Below are 16,345 nucleotides of genomic sequence, written 5' to 3'. Positions count from 1 at the left end.
AGACCATGGCTAGAGCCAGCCGTGAAACGTTACCTCTACCTCCTGATGCTTCCAACACTCTGTATGTTGAGGTACTTCCTCCAACACCACAAAGGAGAAGTAGCTCGTACCTTTTTGAAATATCGCACTGATAAATGACAGTGATCTTGTTTTTTTCTTATTTCCATGCTATTCTACTATATTGCTCATGATTATGTTTTTATTCTTTAACCTCACTGTTCAGATATTTTCGACCTTTTGTGGATATAAGAGTGAGACTTGGAGCAAAGAATCCAAACAGGTAAGTGGACAGTATCCCATTGCGAGTCCTATCATAACGATCTTGTAGCTCCAGAATGTTTCAGTTTATGTTCCACCTATTATCATTTGCTCAACTTGGTTTCCTTTCATGTTTTGCAAATAGTTGTTGAAGTCTGATGCTTTTTCTTCATACTAAAGCCATGGTTCATGTAACAATGCAGCGTGGTTGGAGACCCTCTTATTCTTTGTTTGTTGATTTTGCAGTCCAGCCTGTGCAGCCACTGCTATGAGTGCCTTGCAGGTGATTATTCCATTCCTCTCCATGAATCTTGACAGTTATCTGTGCTACTCAAATCCAGATATTTAAATTTGGAAATGGAGATAATTAATGTGCATCAAATGCCATCTGCCTGCCTTTCTTTCCATATCTTTATGGACTTACTATTTTGCAGGCCATCATAATCTAAAAGGGTGTAATAATCTCTAATTGCTGGACTATATTCATTGTCTGACATATATACCCACATCAGAGTCTTACATTTTATAGTTTGCTGACTTTACTGTGGATTTATGCAGGTTATAAAGATGGACGAAGATGATTCTGATTCTAGATACTTGCGACTACAGTTTTCTCGGTTCCCAGGCCCAAGGTCTAGTTCTGGAACTCGTGGCGGAGGTGAATAGTCCCTTGGTGGAGATTGCCTTGGTAAACATTAGGGGTACACATAGAATTATCTATCCATTGCCTTGTGGTAGTATGCCCCGTTTGTGGTTAAACTTCTCTGAAACTTAATTTAATAGCTGAATCCTTCCGCCCCACCCAAATTATGAGCATTTGAGTGCCAAAATATTTAGAGATGAGGCTGAAGAATTTACAGTTTTAACATGTTATTTAAGCATCTGAATCCTCAGATGGATTGCAGAAACTGACCATGTTGTTGTTAAATTAGTTGTTGGGTAAAAACTTTGACCATTGAGATTGACAATTATATAGCATATTTATTCTCATGTTTTGGGATCGTTGAATGATTTTCATTTTTGTCCGCGTCATACTATTTTTATAACATGTTTCTTGTGGCATACGCCACAAAATACGCTGCTGTGAATAGATTAAGAGCACATTTAACAGGCTGAGTAGCTAATGGCAACTGGGCTGGCATGAATTTAATTTCACTTTTGAAATTTTTTGACCCCTTCATGGAGGAAGCTAATCCATTTGGGGAATCAAATGTATGAGTTGTGTATTAATAACACTGTGGTGGCTCATTGTTTCTAGAATGTTTATAACACTACAGTGTTTCAAGACTTTAGACTCTGTGGCGGTCCTCAACAGTTGGTTCAAGACTTGGAGCACATGGAGACTGGGAATTGCATTTTTCTTTGTTCTGTACCTAAAATTTTGAGTAAACTTCAGTAAAGCTCTGCTTTCTTGAAGGGTACAAAGCTGTGGCCCATTGGTGATTGGATGGTGTAACCAAATCCTTACAGGAAAATTTGGGGGATTCAAGATGTAAATAACTGTTTACTTAGATAAATATTGGCAGAACAAATGGGGAACGAGATTTGATAACTTGATTGACAATGAAAGTTTATATCATCACATCAAACTATCATTTTTGCATGGCAATCTTCAAAGCATTACCTAACAAGATGAATTAATCATTTCATTTCATGTTAGATTAGTTCTAGACTTAAACACAAACAATATTAATTAAATCAAACCTTATATTATATAATTAAATAATTTGAATTAGTCTTAGATCTGCCTTATCTTAGATGGTGAAATATGAACCGACAGCCGACATGCCCTACCACCCAATCATCACATCTATCATCTTCAATACGTAAGATTTTTTTTTTTTTTTTTTTTTTTTTTTTTTAAAATTATCTCTTCACAATCAGACGCTCCAACAGTAGAACAAACCAAGAGTAGAAACATCTAAAAGTCTCAAGGCTCTTTATTTACCTTTTTGACGTCGGGATTAGTTTGATAATATACTTTACTTTAAACGTAGTTGACTAATGAGTAATAGACTAGATTGTATATATTCAATTATTTTGTTATTTAACGGATCCACCAATGTATTTTTATATATAGTTTATATATTTTATATGTTATGTAGTTTTAGACATGTTACTTTATATGTTTATCATTAGTCTAGCTATAATTAATTAATCTGTCCATAATTATTAATTACTTAAACTAAAATACAACAATACTTCTGAGAGCTAACCTTTTTTCGACCTAAGCATTCTTTAATTTGTTTAATGTGCATAATCCTATTTTTGAAAGTATTTTGGCTGTGAAAGAAGTAAAGATACGTCCTCTCTTATATAATTACTAATTATATTTGTAATTTGTTTATAGTTTTAAGACTAGAACCATACGACACTAAAGCTAAGATCTGTTAATTAGGGTCCACCTTTGAGGTCAACAAGAGATTAATTATGCATACCGCTTGTTATTGTTTTAATTAAAAGATATTATATTTTTTTTTTTGGGTTATCGCGATGACCAATTAGCTTTCTTTTACAATTAACTATCTAAATTGAGATTGTGTAACTGACTCTAATTAATATCTATCACATGCAAGTTTGACTATTTATTAAAAATCACAATTGTCTTTTTCTGCGGATAAGATAGAGCTAACCTGACAATAATGTACTAAATGTATATTATTAAACTACCATTATCCCTGACAATAATGTTTCTAATGTTTATTATAATCCACTTATAATATTTAATTAGCAACTTTATATTATCTTCTAGAATACAAGTTTGTCGGTACATATTATTGATCTCTAACAATCACGGACTTCCAATATTCCAATATTCTTTCGATTAATCGCGAGTTTTTCCGGTAAAAGAAGCAGATTAAATTTAGAGAGGTTGTCATTATCGAGAATGGCAATGGGCCTGAACTGCCACTTGAAGAACACCCCATGGCAACTGTGCTTCAGTCCGTCAAATCAGTGACCTTCTTTACACATTCTTATAAATCCTGTTTGAAGCTTATATGTTCACCCACCTGTTTTCTTTTTCAATTATTATTAACCTGGAGTAGCAGTCAAACGTACGTGTTTTAATTCACCGGTCCTGTGTTAAAAGAGACCGAGATTGCGTCTGTTTATTTTTGTCTTCACGTACTCTTTGACTTAATAATGACACTACTTTATAATTAATTATTAGTTGAAGAATAATACATTTGTACTAACAGATGGGTACTAATGCTGTGTATTAATTAAAATAGAATCTGGTACTATAGCATAGTATATACTATGCTTTAATTAGTACACATTAGTATCCATCCGTTATTACCCATAGCATCACCCTACTTGAAATATTTTGCTCAACAATCAGGCCGTACATGAGATGAGAATGACTTCCGTTACCTGTAAATTAATTATTGCTTAATTTTAGGAATGAATTAATTAAATAGCGGCTGGCTTTAACTTTGTTATAATTTGATCATTATCTATTTTCTATATGGGATCAAGACTATAGGCATGCAGATTGCAGAGACTAACGAACCGAACCTATTCTAGAATCTAGAGTTTGAAAGTGTCTGCTTTATTACAATATTAATTAATTGTTAAGAAAAATTAAAATTTGAGTGATTTATCTTACCAATGTGTTCTAGTTTTAATTGATAATCAATCTAAGTTTATATTATAACATAAGTATGGGGTTTAATTACTTGACAATCATTTGATGATTTATATGTCATAATTCGTAAGATCTTAAATATATATCATGTGTTTGCATAAAATTATGGAAAATCATTACTTTTTTGAAGGAATTTACTTCAGCAGAAAATGTTAGAGAAGAAAGTTTGTGGCCGCTTGGTCCCATAATTTTCCCAATTAAGCAAAAAATTCCTAGAAAGTTTAGGCAATTAAATTCATGTTTCAAAGCTGATCCTCATTAATATTAATAGAACATATCATTTTACAAAGACTTTCCATTTCTCTTTGAAATTATGAACATTACTTAGCCCAAATAAACCAAATACCTCTTCAAATTAAAGTCATTCAGACATGATCTTCAATGATTTAGGGTTAAATTTGTTGTAATTAAGTCAAATTTACCATTAATAGTTATGGGGAAAATGGTAAAAAAAAATTCTATATAAGAGGGGAGAGGCTTCGGTTTGAGAGCACAAGCAAAAGCAACAACCCATTTTAATATTTGTGTAGTGAAAATGGGGAGTTCAATGGCCTCTCTTTTGGCCACTCTTTTAGTTTTACAATCTCTCTTACTCTACCTTTTGACTCCTCGATGCTGCCGAGTTTTTACTCTTCTCCTCCACCACCACCATTTTACAAGTCTCCCCACCGCCGCCAGTTTACGCTTCTCCGCCCACCACCGGCCAGTTTACGCTTCTCCCTCCACCACCGCCAGTTTACGCTTCTCCCCCACCACCCACCATTTCCAAGTCTCCCCCACCACGCGCCATTTACGCTTCCCCCCACACCACCAGTTTTACCGCTTCTCCCCCACCACCCCAGTTTACCAAGTCTCCCCCACCACCACCAGTTTACGCTTCTCCCCCCACCCACCCCAGTTTCAATTCTCCTCTCCCCACCACCGGAGTTACAATTTCCCACCACCCTTTTACAAGGTCCCTCCTCCACCGTGGAACAAGTCCCCACGACCACCAACACCCAAGAAGCCCACAAGTACAAGTCCCCACCACCTCCTCCCCAGATCCACAGTCTCCCACCACCACCACCAAAAAGCCCTATAAATACAGTCTCCACCGCACCAGTTTACAAGTCCCCACCCCGCCTCCCATTAACGTCTATTCATGTCCCCCTCCTTCTCACAACCTATAGATAGTAGCTTTAAACACTGCTTTTCAGGTAAAGTATCGTCAAACGTTAATAAATGTTTGAAATTAATTTCACATAAAAACGCTTCTGCTACCTGAAGCTGCATGCATTCCATCCCATTGGGTAATATTAATATGTTGAAGCGTTTGTTTTACTAATGTAATTTAAATATGACGTTTTGCAGAAGCAGCGGATAACAGTAATCCACATCCATGCGTTGAAGTGTTTCCTCTTGAAGAGCTCTACAGAGTGAAAGAAGAGCGGGGTTCCGCGTTTGGTTTATCTTATTATAATTACGTGGTTAGAGAATATACAATAATAATAATAATGGATATGTAGAAGAAAGAAAACAGGCTTATCATTTTCATGGATTCATATTTTGTATTTGCTGCTCTGCGTGTCTGCCTTGTTTTGGCCTGCGATCGAATTTTACGTCTATGTATTTCACAAGGTTGATGATATATTATGAATAATGATAAAATAAATACATTTCTCATTGAATTCGTGCTCCACAACGTTGATTTTATTATGTTTTTAAGGGACGTAACATTGTACACGTGGAATATTACAATTTTAAATATGAAAATGTTGCTCTTACAATATTGAGATTTTAGCAGCATTACACCGACAGTACAGTACTACTTAATTAGGTTTCTTAGTTAGACATGTATTTCAGATATTACTTGACCTATAAATAACATGGAATTTTATATGTGATTTTCTCATGTATATAATCCAAATTCGAACCTAAAAACTGTACCAAGAAAAAAAAAAAAAAAAAATTCCATGTGTGGACATAAAATTCCGACCTAAGAATAAAAAAAGAAAACATTACATGAAAGAAGGATGCCTATTGTTTATCCATATAAGCAGGTCAATATTATAATAATTATAAAATATGCTATGTTTTACCACTTAACTCATATCATCAGTAGGGGACAAAAGAACACACTGTAGATAAGGGAAAGGCAAGCTCAAACGTGGGGGCATTTTCGTTCAAAGCCCCAGACAAAAACTCAAGCACCCACAAACACTTCCTCGTTTTATTCACTTTACCTTTTTTTTTTTTTTTGCTTTTCCTTTCAACTTCTCTTTTATGTTGAATGAAAGAAAGCCAAGTCACATGCATACTCCCTTCATTATTATTCATCGAATAAAGCATCATAGACCAACCAATAAACATACCTAAAAATAGCTACGAGTGTTTTCTTGAACCTGTCTGGGAATCATCCTCAAACAAGGCTTCTAATATAGCAGCCGTACCCAAGTAGATATACTTTGTTTTGACCCCCCACTTGAATTTTTGAGTTTCTTTCATCTAGAATCTGTTTACTTCGTTAAAAGAAACATAAGAATAATGTAAAACACATATATTTAGTTAAAATAACCCAACTCTTATTCAGTCAAGGTCGACCACAATTTCTTAAGAAAGAAATAGATATAATTTCACAAATTAAAAGGAAAATGAGAGGATCGATCCATTCTTTTGTACGGAAGGATCTTAATCATAGAAGAGAGAGCTCATAGTGTTAGGAGATCGTGCAATGAAAAACATACATTCGAAATTAATAACATAGAAATAAAATCATACCACACAAAGAGATACAATATTTACTTAATTTTAGCATAACTTGTCTACATCACAAGTGAGAGAAATCTACTATAATTTCATAAATATGATATACAAAAATATATAACATCGTAAACTGGATACATAATTAATAGAGCGGAAACAATCCGGTACATAATCAACATAACATAAATAATCTTAGTTTCTAAGATATTCTATCAATTGTGTTTAATAACTCTTACATCAAATATTTTATATTCTCATATGAATTGGTTTTCACCTCTATATTTATACATAGTATACGAGACGTTATATTTTTAATAAGATTCATATTTCAGTTCTTAATAAAACTTTTATAATTTTATTATCATTTACAATTTTATTCTTTATTAAACAGTTTTTTGTATAACATACAATTTTATATGAAAACAAATAGCAAAACGAACCACAATCCTTGAGAACAAAGTAGAGGCATTATGGGTTGGCCACTATGACTATATAGGTATCTAGTGCAATGGCTATAACCTTAACCATCTTGGTATTAATGTTAATTAGAAGATAAAAAGGAATTTTAGCAAGTGGGAATGGAAAAAAGGGTTGTTATCCAAGTGATATAGCAGATCGGGCCAGAAATTTGTCATGTCGAAATCATTCCTGACACAGAAATCTTTTGAGTTCAATAATTGGAATAGAGAATGATTTAGATGCACTTTTAAGAGTAAGAGAAACATGAAATGCTGCTCTCCAATCTCCGTCACAATACTTATAAATTGACATCCAGTCTAGTTGCTGAAAAAGGATGACTTCACTTCAAATCAAACCTCTTAGTTTTCTTAAAATGGCAAATTCTTATCACTTTTGATTATACAAATTATTATTATTTTTTTAATTATTGGTTAAGAACAATAAGTTTGAGTCTTTACCGTTTACCTAAGTTTTTTAAATGAGATATTTATTCATCATGATATTGAATCAAAAGTCTTTTAAGTTCGTATATTAGGGATAAAATTCGTTCAGGAAAAAGAGAATGTGGATACATAACTCCGCTTAATAGTGATAATACTTAATTGAGCAAAAAAACACACAGAGAGAATGAAAACTAAGAAACTTGTGAAATTTAATCAAGTCACATTTAACATTTTGATAATTTATGTGCTTAAAAAAGAAAGGACGGTATTATGGTAAATCTCTTGGGGTCGTAAATATCTCTACGGGTGCGTTTGGTTTGTTATTTTGGAAATAATATTGGATAGTTGAATAGGGTGATTATCAACAGGTAAAATTTAAAATTTAACAAAAAAACCCCTTAGGTTTGCTAATTTAACTAAACACCCCAATATATAAAATTTTTATAAAATGACGAAAACACCCCCACCCACCTACAGTGCCAAATTCTGGCCACCACCACCGGAATCTGGTCGGATCTGGTCGGACGTGCATCGATTTGGTCTATTTCGATCAGATCGGTGAATTATCGGCCAGTTTGAGTCGTTTGTAGGCCGTTGTGACAGATTTTAGATACCACTGATGGTGATTGCCAGAATCTGACAAATATGGGTGGATGATGGTGTTTTTGTTAATTTTTAAACTTATTTTTTGAGGTATTTAATAAAATTAATAAACTTAAGGGGATAAAAAGTAATTAAAAAATATAATAATATTTCCTAAATAATTAAACAAATAAATATTTTGACAATAAGAATAATAAACCAAACGCAGTTACTGTTTTGCGAAAATAGTTGAAAAAAAAAAAAAAAAAAAGGAAAAACGCTGCGCAGTGGAAGTAGACAACTAGACGACAAGTAGTGAGCAGAGCCACAGCAAGAGGAGAGTCCGAGCCCTAGGGTTTTATCAATTTCCAATTATCCTCGCCTAGGTCTCTTCAATTACAGATTTTAAATTATGGTTTGATTTTAATTTTTTTTTCTGAAATTGTTTTAATAGTTTTTTAACATATAGAGAAAATTATGGTGGAGGGATACTGGAATCGGCAGCAGGCGTCTCTACTCCCTTCTGGTCCCATGCTTAAACGACCCCGTTCTGATTACGGTAACTTCGTATTTCTTTTCACTTTTCAGAAAAAAATTCAATTCCTTAGTTTATTTTTGTGGCAGTGCGATGATTCTCTAATTGTTGCTATGGGAGACTACGTTTTTATTTATTTAATTTTGAAAAAAATGAAAGTGATTGGGGACAAATAATAAAAATTAACTTTTCTCAGGCAGTCGATAAAATTTCTCAAGATTTTATTTTTAAATTTTGCTCTACTTTAGAGTTTTGTACCCTGCATTGTTGTGTAAATGATGGTAATCAAAGTACAGAGGAGGTTAATGATATTATTAATAGTATTTTCCTTTTTTTATCATCAATCAGAATTTTCTTTACATAAATTGCTAGGCAGTTAGAGATGTTGCGATTTATTAATTCTTTTTATAGTCAATATTTAAATATCCTCCATCCTGGGGAACTTTTTCCTTTTCAGCTCAAACTCTATTGAAATGAAAGTGAGTTATGTAGGTGGCGAAATGGGAACTCTTTATTATGTGATGTTTGGAGTATGAATGTGTGATAGTTGTGCCCATTGCTAATAGTTCACTAATGTCTTTGATTCTTAACAACATTGCAGATCTTCCCCAGTCTGGGAGTCTTCACGTCATGAGAGGCATGGTTATTTATCACGAGATGATGATCGTGGTGAGAATCGGTCTGTAAAGGATACAAGAATTATTGGATCAGCATATGATCGATATCTCCAGAGTGCAGTATCTTCTTCAACCTTGAAATTGCATGTGTTTCACTGCCTTGGATATACATGTTTTTGTTTGCTAAAATGATCAATGTAATTGATTTTGAAGCAATATCTTTCTTTTCCTTCTGGAGAAGCCAGTGCATTAGCAGGAGCTAGGTCAGGAATGGGTGTTGTGGGAATGGCTGGTATTCCAATTGCTGATGGTGTGAGCTGTCGTTCTGGAATCATTGGTGAGATATGGTGTCAAACGGTCCCAGTAGGGATTTAGATGATCGTCTCCCAGTGGAGACCATGGCTAGGCCAGAACGTGAAACATTACCTGCCTCTGATGCTTCCAACACTCTGTATGTTGAGGGACTTCCTCCAGACACACAAGGAGAGAAGTAGCTCGTATCCTTTTTGATACATTAGCACTTAGAAATGACAGTGATCTTGTTTTCTTATTTCATGCTATCTACTAATATTGCTCACGATTAGTTGTTTATTCCTTTACCTCACTGTTTAGATATTTTTCGACTTGTGGGATATAAAGAGTGAGACTTGTGAGCAAAATCCAAACAGGTAAGTGGACAGTATCCTATTGCGAATTCTATCAATAACGATCTTTGTAGCTCCAGAATGTTCAGTTTATGTTCCTACCTATTAATCATTTGTTCAACTTGGTTTCTTATCATGTTTTGCAAATAAGTTGTTGGAAGTCTGATGCTTTTTCCATACTAAAGCCATGGTTCATTAACAATGCAGCGTGGGGAGACCCTCTTATCTTGTTTGTCGATTTTGCAAGTCCAGCCTGTGCAGCCACTGCTATGAGTGCCTTGCAAGATGATTATTCATTCTTCTCAGAATCTGTGACAGTTATCCGGGCTCCAAATTCGACATTTAAATTTGGAAATGGAGATAATTAAGTGGGCATCAAATGTCATCTGCTGCCTTTCTTGCATATCGTTATGACTTAAGTTTGCAAGAGATCATAAGTCTTAAAAGGGGGTGTAAATCTCAATTGTTTGGACTATATCATTGTCTGGCATATATACCCACGTCATGAGTTATCTCAAATTTTAGAGTTTCTGAATTTACAGTTGGATTTATGCGTACCGGTTATAAGATGGACAAAGATGACTCTGGTTCTAGATAATTGGAACACAGTCTCTCGGTTCCCAGGCCCAAGGTCTAGTTCTGGAACTCGTGGCAGGAGGTGAATTGTCCTCCGGTTAAACATTAGGGTACACATATTTATCTATCTAGAGTCTTGTGGCAGTATGCCCGTGTTGGTTAAACTTTGCTGAAAATTTAAATAGCTGAATCCTTCCGCCCTACCAAATTATGAGCATTTGAGGTGCATAAAATATTTAGAGATGAGGCTGAGCAGAATTTCAGTTTAGTATGTATTTAAGCATTGGAAATCCTCAGATGGATTGCAGAAAACGAACATGATTGTGTAAATTAAGTGCTGGATGAAAAAAAAACTTTGACCTTTGGAGATTGACAATTATTATAGCATATTTATTCTCATGTTTGGGATCATTGAATGATTTCCATTTGTTCCCGTCAATATTTTATAACATGTTCTTGTGGCATTCGTCACAAAATACGCTGCTGTGAATAAGATTAGAGCATACTTAAAAGGCTGAGTAGCGAATGGCAACTGGGGCTGGCGGAATTTAAAATTTTGTGAGCCCTTCATGGATTGGGAAGCTAATGCATTTGGGGAATCAAAGTGTATGAGTTGTGTATTAATAAAACTGTGGTGGGCTCATTGGTTTCTAGAAGTGTTATAACACTACAGTGTTTCAAGACTTAGACTCTTTGGCGGTCCTCAACAGTTGGTTCAAGACTTGGGAGCAGCATGGAGACTGGGGAATTGCATTTTTTTGTTCTGCACCTAAAAATTTGAGTAAAACTTCAGTAAAATCTTCTGCTTCTTGAAGGGGTACAAAGCTGTGGCCCAATTGGTGATTGGATGGTGTAACACAAATCCTTAGAGAAAAGTTTGGGGGATTCAGAGATGGTAAATAACTGTTTACTTAGATAAATATTTGGCAGAAAACAAATTGTGGAACGAGATTTGATAACTTGATGGCAATGAAAAGTTTATATCATCACATCAAACTATCAATTTTTGCATGGCATCTTCAAAAGCATATACCTAAAAAGATGAATAATCATTTCATTTCATGTTAGATTAGTTCTAGAATTAAACAAAACAATATAATTAAATAACAAACCTTATCTATATAATTAATTAATTGTTGAATTAGTCAGATCTACTAAATTTCAAGATCCCAGTTCCTAATTTGTCCCTAATTCTCTATTATATGGTAGAAAATATGAACCGACATGCCCTACCACCCATCATCAACATCCATCATCTTCAATACGTAAGAATTTTCTCTCTCTCTTTTTTTTTTTTTTTTTTTTAATTATCTCTTCACTCAGAACATTTCAACAGTATACAAACAAAGAGGAGAAGAAAAGACTAAAAGGCTACGTATTTCTTGAGCTTTACCAAAAATTTAATATATAAGTCTTTACAATTAATGAATGATGGGTGCATTTTGGAGACTTTGTATATTACATGCATGCATAACTAGTTAATTAAATCGCAGCCATGAACTAGTCATCGTGTTTAGTTAATTAATTTCAAAGATGATGACTGGTTCAAGGCTCTTTATCCATTTGCGTCGGTGATTAGTTGAAAATATATTTAATGTAACGTTGTTGACTAATGAGTTTAGGACATATAGTATTATTCAAAATTATGTTATTTTACGGATCCACAATGTATTTTTAATATAGTTATATATTTATATGTTATGTAGTTTCTAGACGTGTTACTTTATAGGTTTATCATTAGTCTAGCTGTAATTAATTAATCGTCATAATATTAATTACTAAACTAAAATAACAACAATATGGTGAAAGCAACCTTTTCGACCAAGCATTCTTTAATTTGGTTTAATGTGCAATAATCCTATTTGAAAGGTATTGGCTGTGAAAAGAAGTAAAGATACGTCCATTTCTATATAATTACTAATTATATTTGTATTTGTTTATAGTTTTAGACTACGACAACACCAAACTAAAGCTAAGATCTGTTAATAGGGTCTACCTTTGAGGTTAATAAGAGATTAATTATACAGATTGCTGTTATTGTTATATATAATTGGGTAACTGAGTTGGCTAGACCAGTTTGCGGCATCTGAAAATTCTATTTTTATTTCTTCCAAAATATATGTTAATGAGTATGTGTTTGAAAGTATAAAATCTAAATTTTCGTTTATTTCTCTAATCTAATGTTAGTGACCATTAATTTTCAGTGAAAAAGGAGATTAAATAAATTAATTGAAATTAATCCGTAAAATCCCAAAGCTATATCATCATCAGGACATTGCTTTAAAATATGTATAACATGCAAGTTGACTAATTTAATTAAAAATCGCAATTGTCAAGCAAATAAAAAAAGAAATCGCGATTTGGCACCACTTAAACTCTCACGTATTTTCCCATGCATTGAAATTTGGTTCATATACCAAACCAACCAACCAGCATTGAAATCATTTGCTTTTGATATAATCTTTTATCATAAAACATCTTTCAGCATTCTAGAGGAAAGTTAATTTCTCTTCTTCTTTGTAAAAGGAAAACGCAGAAAGTACATTGGTTATTTTTTAATTAAATTTATGATTAATTAACCTGGGAAGCAGTCAAAACGTACGTGTTTAATTCACCGGTCTGTGTTAAAAGAGACAGAGATTGAGTTTGGTTTAATTAGTCTTCAGTCTTCACTACTTTTGTACTTAAAATGATAATTTTATAATCAATTATTAGTGGAAATAGTTTTGCTCAACACTACCGGCAGTGCATGAGACGAGATGACTTCTGTTACCTGTAAATTAATTATTGCTTAATTTTAAGGAAATGAATTAATTACATAGCGGCCGACTTTAACTTGTTATAATTTGATCATTATCTAATTTTCTATATGGGATCAAGACTATAGTGCATGCAGATTGCAGAGCTAATGAACCGAACCTATTCTAGAATCTAGAGTTTGAAAGTGCCTGCTTCAATTACAATATTAATAATGTTAAGAGAAAATTAAAATTAGAGTGATTTATCATGCCATATGTGGTCTATTTAAGGCCAAACGACTTGCGTACACCCAAGGTTTAACGAAACGACAAGTTGGTATCCAAAAGGTTTTGAAACGACAAACATGTACCTTCCGTCATGTGTGTTAGTGATTTTGTGTTGTTAACAATGAAAAGACTAAAATGCCCTTAAAGTTTGAATTTAGTTTTTTATAAATTTCTAGAAAACCCCCCTAGGTTTGCTTATTTAACTAAACACCCCCCCATATATAAAAGTTTGTTAAATGACAAAAACATTCCCACCACTGCAGCGGAATCTGGCCAGAAATTGCGTTACGACACAGACCCCGTCGGATCTGTGTCGTAACGCGTCGATCTGGCCTTTTCCGGCCAAATCCGTGGCTGATCGGGAAGAAAGGCCAGATCTGGCCGTCGACACGCAGATGGAGTTTTCGGCCACGACGGCCAGATTAGCCGTATATTGGCCTTTTCCGGCCAGATCAGCCACGAATCTGGCCGAAAAAAGGCCAGATCGACACGTTACGACATAGATCCGACAGGGTCTGTGTCGTAACGCAATTTCGGCCAGATTCCGATGGTGGTGGCTGGAATCTGGCACTGCAGTGGTCGGGGTGTTTTTGTCATTTAACAAACTTTTATATATGGGGGTGTTTAGTTAAATTAGCAAACCTAGGGGTTTTTTTAGAAATTTCAAATTTATAAAAAACTAAAATATCAAACTTTAGGGCATTTAGTCTTTTACTATGAAAAAACAGAAATCGCTAATAGAACATGACGGAAGGTACCTGTTTGTCGTTTCAAAACCTTTTGGGTACCAACTTGGCGTTTCGATAAACCTTGGGTATGCGTTAGTCGTTCGGCCTCTATTTTAATTGACTAATCAATCGAGTTTATATACATTAAGCATAAGTATGGGGTTTAATACTGACAATCATTTGATGATTTATATGTACATAATCATAAGATCATTAATATATATCATGTGTTTGCAATAAAATTATGGATAAATCTATTACTTTTTTTGAAGGAAATTTACTTGCAGCATTAAAAGTGAGAGAAATTAATTATGGTCAGTGTGAAGAGAGATGGGACAAAAAAGAAGAAAGTTTGGCGATTGGTCCCATAATTTTCCCAATTAAGGCCAAAATTCCTAGAAAGTTAGGCAATTAAATTCATGTTTCAAAGTGATCTCATTAATAGTTATAGAACAAATCCTTTTACAAGACTTTCCATTTCTCCTTGAAATTATGAAATTACTTAGCCGACATAAATCCAAATACCTCTTCAAATAAAAGTCAAGTTCATACATGATCTTCAATGATTTAGGGGTAAATTTGTTGTAATTAAAGTCAAATTTTACCATTATAAGTTATGAGGAAAAAGGTAAAAAAAAATTCTATATAAAAGAGGGGGAGAGGCTTCGTTTGAGAGCACAAGCAAAAGCAACAAACCATTTAATATTTGGTAGTGAAAAGGGGAGTTCAATGGCCTCCCTTTTGGCCACTCTTTTAGTTTTAACAATCTCTCTTACTTTACCTTTTGAACCTCCGCTGACTACGTTTACTCTTCTCCTCCACCACCCAAGAATCTTCACCTCCTCCTCCTCCTCATCCAATTAAATCTCCCGCACCAGTTCACAAATCACCACCACCGGTTTACAAGTCACCACCGCCCCCGGTGCACAAGTCTTCCCCACCACCACACTGAGTACAAGTCTCCACCACCGTTCCAAAATCACCACCACCGGTTTACAAGTCACCACCGCCCCGGTGCACAAGTCTTCCCCACCACCACCTGAGTACAAGTCTCCACCACCAGTTCACAAGTCTCCCCCACCACCACCAGTTTACAAGTCTCCTCCCGCCGGTGCACAAGTCCCCACCACCACCAACACCCAAAAGCCCTACAAGTACAAGTCCCCACCACCTCCTCCACCAGTCCACAAGTCTCCACCACCACCAACCGAAAAGCCCTATAAATACAAGTCTCCTCCACCTCCTACACCAGCTACAAGTCTCCGCCGCCACAGTTTACAATCCCCACCGCCTCCCCATTACGTCTATTCATCTCCCTCCTCCTCACCACACTAGATAGTAGCTTTGATAGCATGCTTTACAGGTAAAGTATCGTCAAATGTTAATAAATGTTTGAAATTAATTTCACATAAAAACCCTTCTGCTACCTGGAAGCTGAATGCATTCCATCACATTGGGTAATATTAAATGTTGAAGCGTTTGTTTATTAATGTAATTTAAATATGACGTTTTGCAGGAGGCAGCGGAGAACAGTATCCATATCATGCAGTTGAAGTGTTGTCTCTTGAAGAGCTCTACAGAGTGAAAGAGAGAGCGGGTTCCGTTGGTTATCTATTATAATTACGTTGTTAGAAGAATATACAATAATATAATAATGGATATGTAGAAAAGAAAAGAAAAACGGCTTATCATTCATGGATTCATAGTTTTGATTTGTGTCTGCTTGTCTGCCTTGTTGGCCTGCAGATGAATTTTACGTCTATGTATTTCACAGGTTGAGGATATATGAATATGGTAAAATAAATACATTTCTCATTGAATTCGTGCTCCACAACGTTGATTTTCTTTAATGTTTTTACGGGACGTAACATTGTACACATGGAATATTACAATTTTAAATATGAAAATGTTGCTCTTACAATATTGAGATTTTAGCAACATTACACCGACTGTAACAGTACTACATTAATTAGGTTTCTTAGTTAGACATGTTTCAGAATTAAGATATTACTTGACCTATAAATAACATGGAATTTTATATATGTGATTTTCTCATGTATATAATCCAAATTCGAATCTAAAAACT

The 16,345-nt window shown here is 34.6% G+C and overlaps 2 protein-coding genes, 1 long non-coding RNA gene and 1 pseudogene across 3 annotated transcripts; all 4 read left to right on the top strand.

The window, feature by feature from the left end:
• Positions 1-5: 5 nt before the first annotated feature.
• On the top strand, positions 6-924 carry LOC116143351 (RNA-binding protein 1-like). The gene is made up of 4 exons (XM_031428800.1): positions 6-106; positions 224-280; positions 505-541; positions 817-924. Exons 1-4 carry the CDS (start codon positions 6-8, stop codon positions 922-924), a joined length of 303 nt encoding a protein of 100 aa, XP_031284660.1.
• A 3,518-nt stretch (positions 925-4,442) lies between these two features.
• Positions 4,443-5,076, top strand: LOC116143350 (annotated as a pseudogene).
• A 3,394-nt stretch (positions 5,077-8,470) lies between these two features.
• Positions 8,471-9,380, top strand: LOC116143378. The gene is made up of 3 exons (XR_004130120.1): positions 8,471-8,519; positions 8,603-8,692; positions 9,270-9,380. It is a non-coding gene; the product is annotated as an uncharacterized LOC116143378 (long non-coding RNA).
• Positions 9,381-14,275: 4,895 nt separating this feature from the next.
• On the top strand, positions 14,276-15,636 carry LOC116143348 (extensin-like). Its single transcript, XM_031428799.1, has 3 exons — positions 14,276-14,285; positions 15,090-15,189; positions 15,282-15,636. The coding sequence occupies exons 1-3, from the start codon at positions 14,276-14,278 to the stop codon at positions 15,592-15,594; spliced, it is 423 nt and encodes a 140-aa protein (XP_031284659.1). The 3' UTR covers positions 15,595-15,636.
• Positions 15,637-16,345: the final 709 nt, after the last annotated feature.

Source organism: Pistacia vera, unplaced genomic scaffold (assembly GCF_008641045.1).
Source record: "Pistacia vera cultivar Batoury unplaced genomic scaffold, PisVer_v2 Contig43, whole genome shotgun sequence".
NCBI lineage: Eukaryota > Viridiplantae > Streptophyta > Magnoliopsida > Sapindales > Anacardiaceae > Pistacia > Pistacia vera.
Note: the sequence above shows the minus strand (reverse complement) of the source record. Positions and strands in the feature narration are given on the sequence as shown.